A 22,868-nucleotide genomic window follows, 5' to 3' on the forward strand; every position below is an offset into this window, starting at 1 on the left:
TCGTTCCCAGGATAAGGATACGCGTAAATACTTCCTGTAACACCGTTGTAAGTACAAGAGATGGGACGCGACAAGTAGCGTAAAAATCCGAGGAAAGAAATGCAAATCGGAACGAATGCACCAAATGTTACAACGTCACGGTAAGACTTGGCAACGAGCCTCGAGACATTCCTGAGATTGCTCGGCTTCGTAACGCTCGTTCTCATTCTGCTCCTTTCCTCCGCTTCGTTTTCATCTTCGCTAACACTGTACTACCGTTTGGCCGTTTAATTCGATGAAACGTAACTTGGCACGTTAGTTTCTTCAAAATCATCTTGGATTAAAATCAAATTGAATCGAAAGAGTGGAAGATACGCGGAGGTGTCTCTACTTGTAACGTTCTGTTTGCAGCCAGTACTCGAGAAAACCGGGAAAAGGAAAGGAGAGATAAAAACAGGAGGGAAAAATAAAAAAAAGTAAGCGGTTGAAAAAGATTTTCCCAGCGTTCGATTAATAAAGAAAAACGATCTGGGTTAACGACCCCGATTTTCGTTCTACGAAATTGAGATCCGAGCCCGACCTTTCCAAACGGCAAGTTCCTTGCTCTTTGTTCGAGATACACTTTTGACAGGAGAGTTCTACGCGTGCCAAGTGAAGAAGGGAATGACCGAAGATCGAAAGGGACGTTCGAACGCGAACGTCGCGCGTACAGCGATTTCTAAGGTCTTCCCAGCAACTCGGACGAAACTCCTCGTCTCAAATATTCCACGAGTCTGTGCATAGAAAACTGTCTATATTTTTCGATCAAAACGGTTCGTAATAATCGATCAACCGAGTTAACGATCGCGCGTCGATTCGACAGGACGTTTGGCAGTCGCTTAGATCGAAGGTCGTGGTTGGCCGTTTCAAAAATAGGTACACGGATTTTTATGAATGGAAGAGAACGAACGAACCTTGATCGGTATTCGACGTTATTTTCGAGGCAATCGCGTTCGATCGATGTTGGGCGAGCTTTTTCACGAGACGAGCTGCGAGATTTTGGTTGTGGAGGAGCGCGACGATCGATGGACGAACAGGTGTTTAGCGAGTAACGCGATGTCTCAATAGTTTCGTTCGCTAAGACTTGGCATAATTTTATTGTCTCCTCGCGATGTAATATATTCGATGACAGACTGGCCTAATAACAAGTGGCACAATGTAGAGCCGGTTATAAAAAGCATGGAATGAATGAAACATCGTTTAGCAATGGCGAGACAGAAATATCGAACGATGTCGCCGCGTTAGCCGAGAGAAAAAATTAGCCGATGTAATTTTTCTTGCACGCGCCTAACGTCTGCGGTGTTAACGGTGTTACGCGCCACAGAAAAATATCTCTATTCGCTGTAATCTTTGTTCAAAATTTCACCAACGCCATTCGCCACTTTATTCCAGAGAAAAAAATACCCCTTCCACGTAATTTTCGTTTGCGTTTCCAAATGTCCGAAACACGGTGTCGTAAAAATGGGGAAAAAAGCGTCAAATTTATATTCGAAGAAATATCTGACGCGGTATATCGTTAAAAAGAAAACTATCGTAATCCCAGTTCGTTTTTGAAAATAGCCGAGAAACTGTGCTTAAAATATTATTGGATTCCGATCGATATGTAAATTGAAGAGGAACCGAAAGCGAGGGAGTAGGAAAATTCATCACGAGGAAATGATTCACGTTTCGAATTACAAGCACGGAAAGAGTATTAGATCATCGTGGGGCTAATACCACGGTAAGCTCGGCAAGTGCACTAAATTCGACCTAGAAGTTAAAATTATTGGTCGAGGCATGCGTTTCGTCGCTCTCTTCTTCCGTCTACGCTACTATTTTCCCTGCATCGCTCTTGTCGCAACGTCTATTTCCGTGGACTGAGTCAAATCTATAGCAAGAGAAATCGTACATCGTGGAAATGTTGCTGGTCGCGAAATTCTTTTCTTCTCTCGCGTACGTAGAAACACGAGCCACGAAGATTTAGGAGGCTACAGAGAGTATTTATAGCGCTAATCGTATGGAACGAGCATATCGGAAGGCGCTACTGTACAATTTTTAAATTATCCGTGAAAGATACGACGAGGCTGAAAGAGTAAATGATATATCGATATTCGACTATGACCAGCGAAGACCAAAACAATGAATTAGTCATCCGTGCTAATTTCAACCAAGCCTGACCATCAACAGGTGTAATTTTCAGGTTGGCTGACCATGAAGTTTATAAATATCGTGGAATTATCAAGCGCGTCGGGCGTACGCGATCGGCCATGAATTTTTGACAAATCGACAAACGTCCATTCGTATTTCTAACATACTTTTAAACCGATCTCTTCTTTACATTCTTCGGATACTTTAGCAGATTTTCTCATCGATCGCGTACTTTGTGTGTTTATATTCGCGCATATACATATATACATATTATATTACTTGTATGTTTATATTCGCGTGTGTGCAAATATTCTACTTGTTTCTTTTTATCATTCGTCTATTGGTTTTCGCTATTATCGTCGATGGTAGCAACGTGTTGTTCTAGCGAGATAAAAAGGAGAAGATCTTGAAAGAGAAAAGGAAGAGACGAAAGAAGGCAAAAGTGGCGGATAGATTGGCAACGACGATTAAACGAATTTGAAAAAGGTGCGAGAGAAAAGCCGACAAAGTGAGAAAAATATAGTTGGATAGATGGTTGGAACGTCGAACGAGACGACGAACCGTTGCTCCTCGCGTTACGCCCTTCTAAAAATAAGTAGACTTCGAGCCTAGATACCTAGATAGTAGTCTACGAATAGTTTTCGGTGGTCGGACGCGAACAGACTCGTGGCAATTAGTCAGCAAGCCGCTAGACCACCGTTTCGACCACGAACCATCGAAATCTCTTTCGATGCATCGTTATTCGCAACGGTCCGCTTCTGGGCCCACGGCGCCTCGTCTTCTTCTTCTCGGAGCGACACGCGTGTCAAGGTCGCCGTATCGATCATCATCGATTCCAAGATTCTATCTTTGGCGAGCGGAATTTTTCGCCGTTCGAATCTATCGCCGTTTAAGATCGTCGCATAATCGATACCACTCGCGCATTACGTTTCTCGGATTTCCACGGAAATCTTCGAATCTCGATTACGGTTGAGCAAGATTGCACGTAACGCGCACAAGAATCGAAGAAACGTCCAGCTGAAAGAATAGCTTACGCACTGGCGTCCTGATCCAACGATCTCCAAGGGAATACGAACGAGTACAGCACTTGGTGGTGCGGTCGCCAACGAAACGTAACACTTTGAAGCACTGAAGCACCAAAAGCACCCACGAGTCACCATAGACGAAGGTGGAACAGGGTATACGTTGGAAGGGAATTGGGGAAGACGATAAAGGAAGAACGAAAAGGGGATGTTTAACGCGATGGCGAAGGAGGAAAGGGCGCACTGTGTACTTCGTCCATTTTCGCACATTCGTATGCTCGCTCGTATACCCTCTCACGATCAAGGATCCAGTCTGTGAAACGGGAAAACTTACTTGAAGCGAGCGGTGAAATATCCAAATAGTTAGACGAGTAAATACGGTCCGTGGATGGCCGTGCCGACGTTAGAAATCCTCGATTGCAGGCACCTTGGCGGGATTTAACGTGGATCTGTGGCTCGAGTGGGTCGAGCTCGCGGCTCGTCGATCGCGCACTTTGATTCTCGGAAGTCGAAGTGAAATTACGCGTACGAACGTAGAAAAAAGAGAGAGAGAGAGAAAAAGAAACGAGTGGGGAAAAAAAGAGAGAAATTTCTTTGATATTCGATCGTCTTTGTCGTGGTCGTCGTCACTGTGTGGTCGTCGCTCCGTTTATAACGTATCCTGTTCGTTTGGCCCTGTCTCTTGTCTCTTCTTTGATACGGAGCGCCTGTCTTGGCCGTCCCAGTCACCGGGGCCCCGCGCGCCAACTAACCACACGAAATATCGCCGTGACACCTCGACGTCGGGTCCAGCGTCTCTGCGTCGGCGCAACTTCCACGATAACCGCTCCTGCCCGATCTCCCCACCCTAAGAACGCCTACGCCGTCGAATTTCGAGGCTCGCTCCTGACACTGAGGCCAGCCGAGTCCTGCGCGATCGCCGACTACCTGACACGCAGGATCCACATCACCCACAAGGTACACACCCCTTTCGCCAACCTCCGCCCAGTTTCCTCTACCAACATCCAGCCCTCCCTCTACCATATCCATGCTTTTCACCATCCACCCTTTTTTCTTGGCACTTACCCTGCTATTGAACTTGAAACCTTGTAATTAGTGGGGGATCGAGGTATTCGCAACCAATGAAGTTGACACTACCGTGCGAAAATAACAGCGGACGCGCTCTTCGTTTTACCTTCGCGTTTTACGACCGTTTCTTCTTCTTGCGATGACTCGAACGAACCAACGTCAAGTTTCGCATCGATCGACCAAGGTTATTCGAATCCGGACTAATCTACGAATCTACGAACGAAAGCGATTTTACGAATACTGGAAACTCGAAAGATTGGCGGTTCGACGGTTTAAAGCAGCTTCGGTTGGAAAGGGAAATGGTCCGAACGTGGCTCGACTCTTCCTTCTCAGGTTTCTTTGTTTCACCGCGGAAAAACGCGGCACGCGTATGCGGAGGATACGAGTGGGATAAAAAAAGAAGATAAATGACCTTATAGCAGGTTAATTGCTGCTGCAACCAAATTAGCCGGATGACGGAACGTCGGAGAAATCAGCGTGCAAGAATTTTACGTCGACGTCCTCGAGTCGAAATTAGACTACGTGTAGCGGTTTAACGATTATTCTTACCCTTAAATATAATCAAAGAATGTATCTCATCGGGACCGATGAATCAAGAAGAGCATATTTAACAGTACGTTCGTTTATAGACAGCACCAAATTAAGCATCTACGTTTCAACGATTCAAAGTCGATAGATATGGATGGCGCGCTGTCCGATACCGTATCGATGCCGAAAAGCATTCACCATAAAATCGTATTCCCGGACAAAGGTGGAAAGATATCAGCATTGGTAGGAAATAGAACATCGTACGAAGAAGGAGAAGTGGGTCTTGGCCACAGTCCTCGACGAAAATAAGTTTTCCGGCCGCATCGGTACTTTCGACGACTAATCGACCTTTTTTTTTATTTTTTATTTCGCAAACGTCCTCATCGTTGATATAATTTCACGGATAACAGCGTTTGATTCACAAGTCGGTAAATCCGCGAGCGCGCTTTACTCTGCGGAGTATTCCAACTTCTATGAGACATTTTTGGCCAGCTTTCAAAATTTCGATCGAGTACACAGCGATCGATACACGATATCTGCTCGAATTTCCTCCGATTCTCGTCTGACTAATACAGTTTATATTTCCACGCGCTCTCTTCTCGCCGAGCTACCTCGCCAGCCACTTCTGCTAACACTCGCCATATACCTTTTTCTCTTACGTCGATCTTTACCTTTCGCGTATTAACCATTTTCCATGGAAAGCTAATTAACATTCGGAAACGAAAGTTTCCATCGAAACGTACGCGAGGAAACTCGTGGATCCTCGAAGGGAACGACGTTTTCCTAGAAACGAGAGTTCGCCAGTGGCAAAGTGAAACGACCCGATGGTCGACAGAGGATCGACGAGGAATTGGCGAGAGAGTGGAAATGAGAAGACGCGTAATGGAAACGAAAGATTTTTTATTCGCACGGAGAAACGTTACAATACGTTCTCGCGTGTGGTTAACAAACAAGATATCGCAAGAGAGATAAAGAGGAAGAGCTCGAAGGAGAAATCTCGCACGCGGTGTCGAGATACGAGTCTCTCTCGGTTCTGGCAAGCCAAGCACTTTTCTAAATATACACGATCACCCCTCACCGCCCAATCTATCTTTGCGTATTAGAATCTATACCTAACGACCTGAACACTCGCGCTTCCATCGTTTCACGTCGCGGATATCCACCAACTTGTTCGAGAACTGGTCGATCTACCTCGAGATTATGACAGCCCAACCGTTACGATTAGCCAACATTTTCCTTCGTTCGGAGCCGTAAATCGATTACGACCGTACGTACTATGCAAATTAAACAAATAAAATGTCTCTTAAATGCGTGTACTCGTAAATACTCTGCGATACATTATGTCACGAGAGTTGAATTACAGGAGTTTTATATCACAGTTTGCTGCACAACATCTACGCGCCAAAGCGAAATCAAGTAAATTTGATTTACGACGAGCATCTGTTTGCCTTATGCCTTTGTTATAGAAATCTTTAGATTTATCGTTGAGAGAAGGACTCGTGCTTTTTATTCTTCTCGAAATTACTTCGCGTTACCTATGCAAACTGTTCTGTCAGAAGTAGACAAAGATCTATCGTTCTATTCTTTGGAAATGAACCGATCGAGAATCAAACACCGAAACGATATACCAGAGTTGCATAAACGAAACAATCTCGAGGAAATAGAATAGACACGTTAGAAAAATTAGTTAAATAAATTACGATAGAAGAATAACGTCTGTGCTTTGCAAAAAAGAAAAGATAATTTATCAGAGCGCTATAAATATTCCGATTCCTTTGAACCTCGTAAATTTGTATGATTTAGGCGGAAGACGACAATTCATGGAATTCGTTTTTACGATTTCGATGCGAGTTCCACGGTATTCGACGAGTGCTGTTTACTTCCTAAAATGGGAATAACATGGAAATATAGGAATTGGCGGATTGCGGTGGAGTTAACATCGAGAGAATCGTTTCGCGCAGGTTACAACGAAAGCGACCGTGAAAATTCGACCCGGAATGATAGACGAGAGGTCGTCGATACGGTCGAATCGGATGTTGCTGGGTGATTTACGAGCAAGTATGAGAGCGGTTCTTTGCGGGAAAATAAGCAAATCGGCGGCGCTGCGTAAATTTTGCGTTTTCGCGGAAACGAAAACACCAGAGTGGAAGAAGAAAAATGCCAGAGAATGTTTCAACAGGATGAGCAAGAAGCCTCGCGTGGTTTATTCTACGCTAATAGTACTCGGCTTTCGAAACTGCATCGCGTACTTCTGCTAATTCCGATGAATCGACGCAGCCACGTATCGCGCGGAGAACGCGCGCCTGACGACGTACGTTTTTGCGCCTGTGACGTACCTTTCTCGCAAGTCTGGAGCGCCGTTACATCTTCGGACCTGCCCTTTGCGTTGCCTGGCTAAAAATACCCGGCAAATCATGCACAACCAGCTGCCTTAAATTCCCAATTGTGGAATACGTTACGTTATTTTCGCCACTCGAACCGAGTTGTGCGTTTCGTGGTTTTTAACATTACGCAAGATAGAACACCCGTGACGCTTCCGTTCTCTGTCGACGCGTCACACGGCATTCCAAGTTTTACATATAACCAAGAAAGAGTCGCTTAACGTCATTCGTTCGGTAACGAACGAACGAACGAACCATGCCGCTAAAATTTCTCGCGCGTTATGCTCGAAATATTTTTAGTATGCTTTACTTTTAGCTCGGAATACGAACAAGAAAAAAAAGAAGAAAAACAAAGGTAATCCGCGACTCTTTCGTTAGATTACTCAATTTCCACTCTGTGCTCTTGGAAGCCTTGTTTCTGTCGGATGGTACTGTCTCTTTGACCCTTTGCGAACTGCAACGACGATAACGCAACGACCAAGAATTCACGATGAATGAATTGAAAATGAATTACTTGGTTACAAGATTTCCTTTTCGATAAGCAGCAATAGCGGTATTTATCTCGAGCAAATACAGACTACGGTCTCTCGACCGACCTAAATACAATATCGCGAGCGATTCGCGCGCAGAACCACGTTTATTTCCCCTCGATGTTTTTACAGTGCCACCACGATGCGTTTGTTATCGTTGCACTGGTGAATGATGGAAATGGATGAAATGGTATAGGTACGTAGGTACTAGAACGTTACTCGTTATACATGTGCACGTATATTTTGACGATAACGATGATAAAAAGAGAAGCAGATTTAGAAAGGGGAGACGCGACAAGATCCGGAGTAGCCACGTATCACTTATTTGTTCGTTTATCAGATTTTCTTGGGAGCGAGTGGACCCGAGTGGGCGAATGGCTCGAGTATATGGAACAGCGAATCTAAACTTAGTCGTTGGTCTGTTCTGGAAATAGATGTTATGAGTGCGAGGACAGGACAAGATACCGGCCCCTATTATGCGTACGACTACGTATCGCGAACGATCCCCTTTCCATCCACCTTACGCTCGCGAATTCCTTTTACAGCAGCAACACTTTCTTCTCCAAACGAGCTTACTTTCCAATCTGGCCGATCGGATGCCTCTTACGTGGTAATTTAGCGAGTAACAGCGTCGGTAAATTGGCAAGTTTGCGCAATGTGTACGCGAATAGAGCGGTCAATGACGATAACTGGTGATTTAGAAAATTTCTTTGATTGCCGGATCGTCGACTTTACCGCGCCTCTCGAATTTGAGAATCTGCAAAAATTCACAGAATACGATATAATGTGAGAAAATATACGAAGTATCTAAGTAGAATATTTCCTAGACGATATTTAATATGTAAGATGCTACCAAAGTCCTATCTTGTATTTGGTTGTCCGAAAAGTGTCTTTCTTTTACAGACACGTCTTTTACAACGACGCATCTTTATACAAAAATGAAACCTAAACTGTCGAACGTTGTGGTCTTTATTTTGATAGAACAAAAACTTATTTGCGTTATTTCCTTATAAAACGAAAGACACTTTTCGGACGACCTGATAATTATGAATTTCATTCATTACCAAACTTGTTATTGTTACGCAAACGTATTTATCAATAACATTAGAATATTTATTTAGTAATGGTAACTGACCATTTTGACGCTATTTTTATTACTATGACGCTACGTTGACGCTATATTTATTATTAATTACACACTTTATACGCTATACTAATCGCTAAATTTCTGACATTGTTCAAACCACCTCGCACATACATACGGAAGGATTCGTCGACGAAATCGTCCTTTAGATATAACGTAATGGTAATGTAAAATGGTAACTTGTAAAATTTTGGTTAAATCACGCGAGACAGTCTTGATCAACAATTTCCAGTACGAACATAGAAATCTCGTTAACATTGTTTGGATTTTAATCTATAAATTTGTAAGAAACACGTGTGTGTATATGTGTGTTATAGTATTGGACGTTCGTTTCATTCCGATTCATAATAATTAAGCACATGGCGCCCAAGTTTATGGCACACGGATCCACTTAGTGTTTACAAATTTTCACGGTATAGCTACGTAGATAGATAGCTAGAGTACAAAAGTGTCGACAAAATGCTCGTCGTATGTATCGGAACGTCTATTTATCGAGCTGATATCTATTTTGGGAAAAATTGCATCTTCGAATAACGCGGTGAAAAGCGATGATATAATTAACAACGGATCGGTAGTCGCAGAGAACATTTCGAAACGTCTTGACTAGACAGCGAACGTTTATACATACGTTTAAGGCAAATTTGCAAATCAAACAGTATGCGGAATGTACATAGTGGTCGTGCAAAAATATACAAATAATACCGTTAATATTAATATAATATTTAGTAGGAGAAGGAAATCTCTGTTTAGATATCGTTTCTTCAGCCGTGTTCGTAAAAACTTGAGTCTACGTAAATAGTCTGCAGTCTGAAATTGACCGTCGGATATTTCGAATTGCGATTTTTACTATGGGAAAAACTCGCGAAATATTTCGCGGAGAAAATTGCCAAACAGTTCTCGCTGACGTAGAAAGACGTAATCGCGTAAATTATTTACAGGGCAAAACGAAAAAAAAGATGAGATACGAAGAAGAATGCTGAAAAGTCGAGGAGGTGAGAAATCACGATGGAGCGAATTTGAAATTTTTATCGATCCCGTCATTTGTTTCAGCTGCAAGCCTTCAGTCGGCTTCGATAAATAAACTCTTTCTCTTTCAACCTGGAATCAGCCGAAATCGAGTTCCCGAAATTCATCCTTACGTACATATGTAAAAATGATAAACCCGGGGACCAAAACTCTACGATTCTGCATTTCTTGCCCCTCTATTCTTAGACTACTAAACTCCCACGCGGTTATTTAATATCCCAGACACGTACTATTTACCGATGCTTTACACAATTTGACAATTCTATCGTATAACAGGTTCGCAAGACAATGCATACTTAAAATTGTTTTCGAATATAATTTAGTCCGATATATTTTTATCGACTTTCCGCGTTACTTCCGCGTTATTAAAACTCATCTTTCCTTGACTGAATTTAATTTCGTGTAAATAACCCTTAATTTTAATATCGTACTAGTTAATTGTTTCATTTCGATTTCCTACTATTTAGCGTCGAAATTAAGGTGTATCGGTAGGCAACGATAATAAAAATAATTATAACCATATTAGTCGAGGTTACATCGTATAATATTTGTTGCCTCGAGCTTTCTTATTATCGGATGCCGCTTAAATATTGAACGATTCGCATCAATGACTGCGACTTATTGGTAAGGTACAGTAAGATGAAGAAGCCGTCTCGATATCGGGAGTGGACGAGACGATCGGCACGATTCCAAAAAGCAGGCAATCCCCGATAATCTCGAAATAACGAAAACCTCATCCCTTCTCTCGCGCAGCATCGCGACGATATGTCGCGGTTCTTCCTTCTGTCTCCGTCGCGCCAATGCCGCCCCTGTAGTTCCCTCTCCTTTTCACCCATGGCTGCACGAACACCGGTATTTTTGGTCGTGGCGCGACGAAGAAAATGCGATTTCTGTGTGCATACGAATGACCGAGATCGCGAGCCCATACGTCGAAAAGAGAAAGACTATAGACAAGTGGGATCGAAAGGTGCGAGTGTATACACGCGGATTTGAGAAAGAAAAGAAAAGAGAAACGATGGATGAAGAAGGAGAGGAAGAGAGAGAGAGAAAGAGAGAGATAGTAGAGAGACAAGGAGAGCAAACATCATCGTGAAAACGGTTAGCGCCGTCGGCGTAACCTGAGAGCTTTTCGGACCCTGCAACCATATATGTCCGCCTCGCGCACTCTCTCTCACTCGCGCCACGCTCAATCCCGTCGTGCTCTCTCGCTTCCACTTACCACTCAAAGAATCTGCCTTTGCACCCTTCTTCCGCTACTTTTTCATCGTACCACCGATCCAACACGGTGCTGTTAATTTGCCAGTAATTTACTTCCTCTGTTTTTCACGAGCCAACATCTTCAACCACTTTTTCTTTTACTTGACTGACAGTGTTAACTATCGCTGCACGACTGCATCCTTCCGAAAATATGTATGCGGTCTTCTCTACTCCACAACATCGATCATTCATCTCGTACGCATAATGTAAGTTTCACAATGACTTCTTAAAAACACCAAGTACTGAAAAAATGTACAGGTCAAAATGCAAGTCAAAAAGTATAGAGATATATGACAAATTACATATTGGGTCTACAGATGCCATATAAACCCATAGACATTTAGCTTTTTATTCACAAACGACTAATTTTTCTACCATAGAAGTAACTAGAAACTAATGGCATAGTAACAATTATTAAAATAGGTGCATTGATCGATCAGAAGAACGATAGATGGAGGAAAGTATCGATTCTTGAATAAGTTGTACTGTCGATTGAAAAATTTTATAAATAATGCCATAGACGAAATTTAGTATAGATCTGATATGCAATGTATTTTTATAACACAGAATTTGAAGTTTCTAGAGCTAGAACCACATCTTCGGTTAGAATCTTCTTACTACATAATTTCGTGTCACTTCCGACATTACCGACTCGGGACGGAATACGATTATAGTGTCATCGGTGTTAGGAATTAAAATCAAATTTCCGGCAAGTACTTATTTCGAAAATAAAGAATAACATCAACAATAATGTTACTAGATTTTTTTCAATGATACACTACACAGCGATGTCAGTATTACAGCTCAAAAGGATCGAGAAAATCGAAGTGTTCTGAGACGTAAATTAAGTGTAACAAAAGTTATGGATTAATATGTATCTTTAACTAGCTGTTAACCTATAACTGTTGAACATAGAAGCTTTGACTTGCTTTTCCTTCGATCGTCTTTTTCGATATGTTGATATATGCGAGTTGCTTCGAAGACATAATGTACCGACGATGGGAGGTTGTAAGAAATAAAGCGAGTCATATACGTACAATATTATTTATACAGAGATGTACGTAAATGAATATAATTTGATGAATAACGTACAACTAAGTCTTGTCGTCAAACATAATGCTTACAGTTACGCTTAAAAAATACGACTTGTGCAATAGTTGTAACAACGTGTGTATTTTACCCTTATTCAGAGCATTTATATACATTTCAAGGAATCGGTGCAATAATTTGCGTGATAACTAACATTTCAAAATGTCAAGGGATAAAGTTTATCGTTTCAAGTTTCCAGTAAATTATAATTTCATTTTTAATACTAGCAGAAGTATCGCAAACTGCCTCAAACGCGTGATACGTATGTACTATATCGACGGCCAGCGATATTAATTATGCGAAACAAGGCATGAAGACGATTGTTCATTCGTTCTTCCGATCGTTGCACCGACCTTGCAGCACGAAGATCTAATATTTACAGAAATGAACATGCTTATGCATCGAACTTTATGTAATATATAAGAATATGTAAGAATTTATACATAGCGTATATTCAGTGCCAGAGCATAAACCGATAGATCACGGTAAGCGAATTAACCTTGAGCGACTCGATCTTCTTGATCGATAATGCGATCGATCGGTTTCTATAGTGCGCGGTGTTATCGATCGTAATTCGCGATCAAATCGACATTTTAATTCGTTTGACACCGATTATCGATGGTAAACGAAAAATATAACAGAAAATTCGAACTTCAATAGACGAAATTCACAAATAAATGAAATTCCACACAAAAACAAATTATTCTTAGAATTACATTTTCCTTTTCAAAGATTACAACCTTTTGTTTCTTCAACTGAATCATTCCGTTATACATATGTATTTAAAATTTGCATCGTTGAAAATACCGCAAAACAAGAATTCTTTTTTATACATACGTAAAATTTATTTCAAAATAAAAACAGCTTAACGAAATACGAATTATGAATAAAACAAAACAACTATCTTTGTCTGACTTTAAACAGATAAGAGTCCGCGCTGTAATTACAAAAGCGCTTGATCTTATCGAATCTATCGATCTCAAAAATAATAGATGTACAACACGAAATATTGTTATTTCTAAGATATCGTACTTTAGTCGTAAAATAACCATATAGGAATCCTGTTATCGATACTCGCATGACATCATTCGTAGAAAGTGTGACGTCTGATCAATTTATCGATCGATTTATTATCGGGTATTAAATACAATATATCGGCATCCATTATTTGACTTTGATGCGTCGATCGAATTAATTATCGAATCTGAAATTTGTGCGACATAATGCTTCGAAAAATATGACGAAATCGGCAATAAATCGTTTCTTTTCCTTGTAACGCTTCATCAAACAAATAATAAAGTCGTACGTTTTCGCGTGTTACCGATCGGTATTTATCGTGGCTACAGGAATTACCGCAAAACGGAATGTATGTAGGTACGTATAGTGCGAAAAACAAAAGAGCAATAAAAAATAGAACAAAACAACTAGCTTCTAGGTATTCGCGTAAGGTACGAAGCACGACGCAAAAGGATCACAACGGCGATAATTGAAAGTTACACAACAAGTTGTCGTAATATTTAGCAATGTCGAGTTAGAGAGTACCCGAGTTTCCTGCGAATCCTGCGACTCTCTCAACTATATATAGTCGCATACGCTCGTTGAAACTTCCAACAAACGTGGAAATTTGCCCAAGTCTTCCCACTATTGTGTCGCCGCATTTTTGTACATCGTTACATTTCTTAAATTACATAATCCATTCGGGTGTTGGCATATTCCTCGTTGTGTCAAATATCGGTTTCTAGGATCGGAAAAGAAGCTTTCCTTTCTACGCACTACTCGCAAGAACTGGAAGACGCTTTTTACTTCGCAAGCTATACACGTTCCCCTTCGATTACAATAAGAAAACGAACGATACGTTGAATTTGATAAGGAATAATGAAAATTACCGATGACGCGCGCGTTACGCGTCCTACGTCGCGCAACGTTCTACACTTTCTCCCGCGTCGTCGTGAACGTCCTTGGTGCGCGCAATTCTCGCTGTAGTTAGCGGGACAACTGTATATCTAATGTAACAAGAAACTATTTTAGCGTTCAGACTTTTCAGCAATTTAGAAACGTTCAAATGCGTCCTTCGTCCTATCTGTAGCAAACCATCCGAATTTAATGGACTCGCAGGTACAAGCAAATACACACAAAGATACGTATACCCGCACGCGTGTATATGCCCGGTTAGAATTTCAAAAATGTCTATTACCTCGAGCTATTTCTGTCTATACAGTAACTCAGAAAAATATCCGATAGTGTTTTGCGTTCATCCGGATCAGTCAGGACACAAGCATCCTAACTACTAATAGCGAGACAAGAAACAGCACCGCGCAGCATAGCCGACAAGACTATCGAACGAGACGGACAAGATCAACGGTTATAATTTTTGTACGATGTCAAATTTGTCCTTGAAGCCGATCGATTCTTTCTTCGGATCGTATTTCTTGCGCGCAGCCAGCTGAGCTCTAAGTTCTTTGGCGCTCATCTTCAGGTTCAGGCCCTGTCGTGGCTCGTTACCGGTGACGCTGCCGTTTCCGGTATCGTGCACGTGCGCCATCGTCGTCTCGTTCCTGATGTTCCCGTTCCCGTTCTCTCGGCCAGACTCCTCACGTTCGCTCTCGTTCTCGTTCTCGCTCCTGTTCGAAGTTCTCGTCGCACCTGCCGTCAGTGTGCTGCTCTCGCTGTGCGAAGTGTCGTTCGATCCACTTGACTTATGCGCGTTCTGAAAAGAGACATTTCCTTTTATAATCTCCTCGTCTGTAAGCGTAATATATATTTTTGAACACACACGCGCATTTCTACTTGCATATTAGCTATATGCGCGAGGAGAGACAAAGACAAGGAGGAACAAAGAAAAAGCGTGCAAATGGTAGGAGGAACTCGTGTCACGTATCAAGGTCGATCGTTGTCGGCGCGCTACTTTTTTCCGAAATATGCGCTTCGAAGAAGTTGAAAATCGGTCGCTTCGAACGAAATCAGCAACGCAAGCCTGGAGAAAATATTTCTCTATTTACCGGTTTGTCTGTTATTCGGAAACTTCTATAATTATTCGACTTTGAATGTTTACGCGAAAACATAATTTGATGAACGCGATCGAAGAAGCGGCATCGAGGCTGACATTCCTGTCACCTGGAAAATATATTGCAATGAGTAGCGGGTTTTGGATATTTTACATATTTCTGTATATCTCTGGTTAAATTTCCCATAAATGCATACAAATTTACGACGCGATAATTATCTAACGATTATGAATTTCAATTAGATCAGCTTTGATGCTTGCAAATATAAACGCGATACGGCTATTTATAAATGAAACGAATTTACGTTATTTTTAGTTATTTATCTTCTATAAATAGAGAAATTATCGTTCGAACGAAGAGTCGACACATTCTGCCAGTTAACGCCTGTGACTAAATTTTTCGCATTAAAGAAAATTTACGTTAACGGGGTGCGGTCGAGCGAAACGCTTCAATTTTCCGTTATACAACAGAAAGTGTTTCTCCTTAACGCCCGCCGATAGAAAGTAAGAGCGTGGACGCGGCAATTAATAGACGCGTTACATCGGTCGCAGCATTGTTCTCTTTTCCTGGGTAATGAAGAGATACGTGCGATTCAGACAAGTTTCACACGGGTCAAAAACGATGGACAAATTCGTGGAAGGAACTCATAATGACCTTGGCTCCTGATGCAATATTCCGAACGGTACTTAAAGGAATTCCATCGGCAAAAGGCAAGCGCGATGGAAAACCGGTTCCCAACCACAGGCCGTTTAAATCTCTTCGAAATAATGTTAGTCGGTTTGTCCTGCTGCGGCTCGCTGTTATCGCCGCCGCAATTGAAAAACTCGCTTCTATCGAAATTTCCTTCGATTACGATTCGAACGATCCTCGAATCATCATCCCAGAACTTTGCGAATTCTTACTACGCTCTGAATTGTGCTACTTGGGATTTGTTTATAGTAGCCAAGTTACTGGAACTCGAGCGACTTGGTTTAAGCTTCGTTCGAATAAAGTTGAGATTCTTTCAACGATTTCTCTAACTCGAAACAAACAGCACGGTCGCTAGATAATTTCCAACTTACTAACATCAATGTTCTAAACCAAGTTGACCTTTCTTGAACTTTATATTTAGTACTAAATCACATGTCAGATTTATAATTATGATTAATATCGTGATTAACATTTATATACCAGCAGATATCCTTTTGAAATCAGGTTATTCAAATTCAAACAGTTTGGATTCACGTAACTTGGCTAATTTAAACTAGACTACAAGTCAAGTTCGTTAGATCGCTTGAATTCGCACGACTCGTGCCTGCCTTCAAGCAAGTCGTTACATTTTCCAACCACTTAATAAGTTCAAGCAACTTCGCTAATCCGAGGACGATCTCAATAAAAACGAGCGTAAAAACTCGAAAGAATATTTCGAGTCGCGTGAAGTAAAAAGACAGGCACACGTTTAACAAACGGTCTCAACTTGTTTGTCATCCTCGAGTGACTTGAATTCGGATAACCTAACTAATACGAACGAGGCTTTGGTAACGTCGAAGGACTGATCGTGATGATGCAACGAACGAAAACGTTCGATATAAACGTGCGAGTCCAATAATGCTATGAATACCTAATACCAGCATAGATCAAGCTGAAGTAACTTTCCATAAAACATCGAGAATCTATGTCGTGGCATTGTTGCGTCGACACCGGCATCCCGCGATTCAATTAATTCCAGCAACCACGAGCTTATATCGTATGCAATCGCGACTAATCGTAACTACGATCTTTATAGCGAACGACTAATTCCTTACGGCGAGTATCCCGTTCGAAGTAACAACGGAAGCGACGTCCTTGTTAAAAGGTGCGCACGCGCGCTTCAAGAACACACAAAATAGTATGTGATTATTATTGGAGAGCAAGAAAGGAAAAAAGGATACGTAGCTAGGATTGAATGACCCGTAGTCGCCAGACTGGAAATTATCGATTCGTCCTGTGTTGTTTAGTTGCGGGTATGTTTAATTATTACTGGGAAGAGAAACACTATACGCGACCACTGTCCTGATTCCTTTCGGGAGGGGAATCCCCGTTATCTGTATATGCATTCGGCCTGGCTTTTTGGCACGCTTTCTTTGAAAATCGCTGCACACGGAAACCGAATAAGAGCAAATAACGGACGTTTAAAACTAGTCGTTGCCACGAAAGTATTTCACCGATTTGACCGTCGCGTCGTTACTCCGCTGCATTCTGCCACGTTCGTGAAAATCTTCGAAGATCAGACTCGCACGACAAACGGTTTTCCCTCTCATTCGTATACCGTGCATGCCACACGGTTTGCTCTATTGCGTAATTGAAAATGGTGACAGGAAGTTTGACCAGCAGTCTGCACGGAGGCAATTAATTATTTACTATACGTATGATCAGGCTCGCGACAACGCAACCTTTTAGCTCGTAAATTACGATGGACGATCGATTAAATTGATCGTGGGTCGCGTAAAAGTGTAAAATTAGCATTCATAACGTGGAAACACGTTAATCGATCTGAGTCCCGATATTCTTTTTTTTCCCCGATGCGCATACACCGTATCTCATAACTATGAAAATGGCCTAAGAGTTTCAACTATTGCGCGCCGTACCACGCAATTACGGAATTTAATGGCTTTAAAATTTGCAATTCTTAGAAAAATACGAGAAAGAAACGCGTACTATGCGTGTAATATGCGAAAGTATATAAAATATCGAAAGTATCGTTGCAATTAGTCCGTGGATGCAAACAGATATTTTTACAGATACATTTAGAGAGACGAAACGTATTTAGACATTCGTTTCACCTACTAAATATCATAAAGAGTATTATATTTTAAATTTGTTTGTTTAGATCTTGGAATTCCCTATAAATGCATATACATCTGCAATCCGATTATAATATTTGACAGGTAAGAACAATTCTCAGTGCATAGTTTCAATTTACCAACTATATTCGTGAAAACGTGAATTTAGACAAAAATCCGACTTTTATCGACAGGTTCGATTATCTCGCGTACTTCCGACTTGGTCGTGCCGTGTCTCGTATCTGGTACTCGTAGAAGAAAACTTTATGGTGGTTTTATAGCGTACGAGACAGCATGTGCAGCACGATCGCGGATACGCGTGCGTCTTCGATTACGTAGCTCGGTAGAACGCGAAATTTACGTAATTTTATGCCGCAAAAATGACCGGATATCCGGTGAGTCCTATCGACGGAGGACGAATCTTTCGATCGCGAGATAGTTGCCGCGATCGGATTCGCGGCGCGAGCGTATCGCAACAAGACGATCGAACGCGTGGATCCCATAAAGACGAATTAAGGCCAGTGACGTGCCATTTTGTAAAGGAGCAACTTCCGTCGATTAGCACCGTAATTGTTACATCCGAGAATGCTGACGGCGATATCGTTCAACGATAGCACCCCGTTTCTGCTCGATAACCGAACAAACATAGTTGAAACATTCGTCCGATAAATCCAATCGGGCGTCTTGGAATTTCTTCGCGAGAACCGATCGTACAATATAACGAGCAAGAAACGAATCTCGTGATACGCTTTCCTACGTGTCTTATCGCTTGGGAACAAAACGAATGAGTCATTCGGTGCTCGTGAACGCTCACCTTCTAGCAGCAGTGAATCAACCGACGGAAACAAGGAAACTGAAGGCGAAACAGGAAAATTGGTTTTTCTAATAATTCCGCGTCTCGAAAGAAGGAGCAGGAATCGTTAGGAAGGAAACGAGATGGAACATGATTCAGAGACCTTGAGAAAAAAAATCCCCGAGTATTTGATTTTGCTTCGAACCAAGCTGAAATTCGCGGACGTGACGCGATGAAATAAATAACGTACAAACGAAACGCTCCATCGCGTGTTAAATTTCAATCCGCTCGTTTACCACTAGGTGTGGCAAAAGTGGATCAACGGATAGATAATTGCGATTCGCTTCATTCGTTCTTTTCCATGATCGAATAGTTTATGTTTTGCGTTTTAATTATGTTTGTAAATATATTATCAATATGCGATCTAATTCTTCTTAACGTTGAAAGAAAATTTCTGACGAAAAATTTCAAGAAAATATCGATAATGTTTTAATTTCTCTTCGTACTTAAGAAATTTGTGAATGATAAATATACGACTGGTATAATATGCGCATATCGAAAATGTCTGAAACAATGGGGCGATGTTAAAAATTAGAGAATAAGTTTTATCGAGTGAGAACAGTACAGTGGTTGCACGTAGGAGGCATCCCGTGAGGAAGATGAGTTCGTATTCGTTGAGGCTGCGATAATGGTATCAAAATCTAACGTGTTATCGTTCGACGGCGCTTTACTGGAAAGAAACTAGCGAAAACACGAGATACTATATCATGGTAGCCTTTTTTAATGTAAAACATTCACCGTATCGAAACAATATGAACAAGATCATAAACACTTGCGAGCATGTTCATACATATGTATCTGATGCGCTAATTGTACTATGTTATATCGTAACATCTGTTCGCCAAACATTATATTTTTAGCGTAGACAATCTTTTCACGACGTTGGACAAAGTCGATTTTCGAACGAGTTATCAAACGGAAACGATGACTCGATAAACGTATCGACGAATGCTTTTTCCGTATTGACGATATTACCTACACGCGTTACACAAATAATCTCGTGCAATTCGTCGGTATTCGTTTTCCGAGTGTGGAACAAAAAATCGAAATTCCCCGTTTCTACTTATTTGTTCATGCGTTCGTGTATTATACGGCGAGACGACGAGGCAGCGTTCCACGTATGGCGTGTTAACTTTTTCTCTCGCTTCTACTGGCCAACTGTGGTAAACACAGATGTTCAAGACCGCAACCTGGTGAAACACTTATCTCTAAATATGTAATAAAAGAAGACTGTTATTTTGCTGCCTTGAAAAAACAATGATCCTAGTGCATGTCGTTAAGATGTTGATAAGACGAATCACGATCCAGATATTATGCCAAGATTATTTGTAAAATCAAAATCTGTTTTCCTACCAAATTGGATGTTCGCAAAGTGAGAAGCGGGGAACACATCACGCGAAACACGGTTTATTATTTTGACCAAATCGACACGTTCCTGTGACGCACGTCTAAAGATATTATTGTAGAAAAAACAGTACGCTAACTCTTAGCTAAATCGTACCATTACATATTAATCGGCGTTTAATAAAAAAAAAAAAAAGCTCGTACGTTTTCAAATCGTCGAAGAGCGTTTGAAAATTCCTTAAATTACAAGTTTTATCGCGACTTTTACGACGTTGATAATAACAGATAATTCTTTAAAACGTTCTTGAGAAAAATTCACAGAGATGCATAGAAAACGATCGCCTACCTCTTGAAGGTGTGATTCTACGTGAGGGGTCACGACAAATAGCCGAACGACCGATACACGTATCGAAGCAACAGGTGGATCGACCGACTCGCTCGACTCAGTGAAGAATTCGCTGCGTCGGGCAACAGGTAACTTCCAGAAGGTAATTGGAATTTAGAGAAACTGTGTTCGCGAACTAAACTGTACGCACCTCATCTGTGGAGACATTGCTGCCGTTGAGCTCTTCTTGTTCGATACTATTCGGGTTCTTCTCTGGAGTCTTGTTCACCTTGACGTTCGCCATGGTGCCCTTGATAACGATGTTGTTGGCCCTGAAATATTCGTCGGCCTCTTGGTCGACCACCAGAAGTTTTGTCTCATTGGGAAAGGCCTTTATGCGTTCAACAACCTGCTTGTGGGTCTCGTTCGCGATGTTGATCTCGTTAACTTCGATGATTCGATCACCTTGTCGCAAACCAGCAGCCTGACTAGGAGAACCATCGTCCACCTTACCGATAAATTGACCGTTCTTGCCTTTTTCCGCGTGTAGATTGAACCCATAGCCGTCAAAATCATCCCACTTGATGATATGGCAAAGTCGTGCACACGGAATCTTATCACCCTTGAAGGAAGACATGCCTCACCCTCGTAGCGCACTAAACGAAACAAAAAGCGACCGAAACGAGGGGAATCGAAGCCGACTAACAACTAAGCGAGGAAAGAAGACGAGGAAAAGCAACGCGTTACACGGATCGCTACGAGAAAGTTTGCACGCCGTGTCGAACCGCAATCGGTAACAAAATTTTCTGTGCAAGATCGACGATCGAGGCGCGGTCTCACGGCTCGTCCGTACCTCATACGGCGGCTGGTTGACTAGGTGATTGGATAGCTGGCAGGCTCGGCTTCGCCGATTTTCGTCTTCACCTGCCACGAGGCGATTATTCGAACCGACTGGCGGTATGCACTGTCGTGAATCCAAGTGAATCGGTGACCACTAGCGTGGGGGATTCGAAACTTAAAGGTTGGTTTACGCACACACTAGGTCACGTGACCAGTAGCCGCGAACGAATTGACAGCTGGAACCTGGAAATATCAAGAATTTAAGAGCAATCGATCGAAAACGACGCAGTAATCGACATAACCAAGAAGCAATCCGTGCGAGACGCTGTCGCTGACTTCGGCTAAAAACTAAGGTAAGTAAGCGAGAAGGAGAGAGAAAGATCGAAAATCTTAGGAGAAGGGGAACTAGGAGAACGAAGGTGAACGTAACTAGCTGATTGGACTAACGTAGTGGGGCGGCTCGATGATATTGTTACTTGCGTGACAACTAATATAGCACCATCTATCGGTAGATTAACAAAATCCAGATGAATCAACGGGCAAAATGGGAAACATCAAAATTTATCGAATTTTATCTTATTATAACGAATACATATTGTTTCTTCGATTATATTGCTTCAATGAACACGTTTCCTTAAAGAAATGTCACGTTATCAACCATAGTTATTCGTTATAATTGCCACTTTATGAAAAAATATACTGAACACCTGTTGCAAGTACGTTTGATGAATTAAGAGTCGTATTAAGACATACAATAAATCACAAAATTGAATTATCTTTCTACGATAAAATATAAGTCGATAAATATATCGTCGATACGATAAAAAATAACAAACAAAGAAATTACTAACGATTAAGAAAGAAAGAATTATGTATTACAACTTTTGGTGTTTGTAGAAGAACCTCTTTATGTCGTAGTTTGTATCCGATATAGCTGTTAGATGACTTTTATTAACCATCAAACTTGTACTGGTATGATTTGAAATTTTATAAACATTCAAGAAACAATTGATTGCATGAAATATTACATTATGACATATACGATATTTGACGCTTGTTTCTGAGTGGAAAAATTTTTGAAACTCAATATATATAGTGTTGTTTGAGAAGTGACGTTGTAGTAAACGGTTTTATAATTCCAAATACTTGAATGATGTACGTGCATGTTTGGTAAATATTTATACATATGTAATAAAGTAAACGGATCCATATTTTAGTAGTCACAAAAAATATCTTTCTTAATTTTTGCATTTTAGCATTTTAATTGAATCTCAAAGAGATAAAAGTTCGTAACGCGATATGCTTCAGCATGTTATAAACATACATACGTGATGTATACGTGATTCTTTTTAAATTAGAATTTGCACATATAAATTATAAATTGTAAGTTATAGAATCTATTTTTATTTAAATACAATAATGGATGTTCAAAGTCAATTATCAATAGTAAATAACCTACAATGCGTGAACATAATGTAAAGGAACAATCTAATTTCAATTAATTTCAATC

The 22,868-nt window shown here is 41.2% G+C and overlaps 2 protein-coding genes and 2 long non-coding RNA genes across 44 annotated transcripts in view; 2 read left to right on the top strand and 2 right to left on the bottom strand.

Moving 5' to 3' along the window:
• Positions 1-3,891, bottom strand: part of LOC126918722 (twitchin) — a 77,793-nt gene extending 73,902 nt beyond the window's left edge. For 24 of the 41 annotated variants that reach the window (XM_050726973.1, XM_050726971.1, XM_050726965.1 and 21 more), the window contains exon 1: positions 3,502-3,891. The gene's annotated coding sequence lies outside the window, so the exon portion shown is untranslated. The remainder of the gene's footprint in view (positions 1-3,501) is intronic. The other 17 variants (XM_050726990.1, XM_050726978.1, XM_050726975.1 and 14 more) reach the window with 2 other exon arrangements.
• Positions 3,892-4,018: 127 nt separating this feature from the next.
• Positions 4,019-9,963, top strand: LOC126918785 (uncharacterized). The gene is made up of 3 exons (XR_007711435.1): positions 4,019-4,124; positions 9,757-9,810; positions 9,869-9,963. It is a non-coding gene; the product is annotated as an uncharacterized LOC126918785 (long non-coding RNA).
• Positions 9,964-11,025: 1,062 nt separating this feature from the next.
• LOC126918787 (uncharacterized) lies at positions 11,026-18,366 on the top strand. The gene is made up of 3 exons (XR_007711437.1): positions 11,026-11,307; positions 18,044-18,101; positions 18,191-18,366. It is a non-coding gene; the product is annotated as an uncharacterized LOC126918787 (long non-coding RNA).
• Positions 12,132-21,733, bottom strand: LOC126918777 (Na(+)/H(+) exchange regulatory cofactor NHE-RF1). The gene is made up of 2 exons (XM_050727171.1): positions 20,730-21,733; positions 12,132-14,897 (listed from the first exon to the last, which is right to left on the bottom strand). The coding sequence occupies exons 1-2, from the start codon at positions 21,153-21,155 to the stop codon at positions 14,553-14,555; spliced, it is 771 nt and encodes a 256-aa protein (XP_050583128.1). The 5' UTR covers positions 21,156-21,733; the 3' UTR covers positions 12,132-14,552.
• Positions 21,734-22,868: the final 1,135 nt, after the last annotated feature.

This window comes from Bombus affinis, chromosome 7 (genome assembly GCF_024516045.1).
Source record: "Bombus affinis isolate iyBomAffi1 chromosome 7, iyBomAffi1.2, whole genome shotgun sequence".
NCBI lineage: Eukaryota > Metazoa > Arthropoda > Insecta > Hymenoptera > Apidae > Bombus > Bombus affinis.

Coding starts and splice junctions, on each gene's coding strand:
- LOC126918777 (XM_050727171.1), bottom strand. CDS start 21,155: ATGTCTTCCTTCAAGGGTGATAAGATTCCGTGTGCACGACTTTGCCAT. Junction 14,898..20,729: donor GCAATGTCTCCACAGATGAG/GTGCGTACAGTT, acceptor GTCTCTTTTCAG/AACGCGCATAAGTCAAGTGG.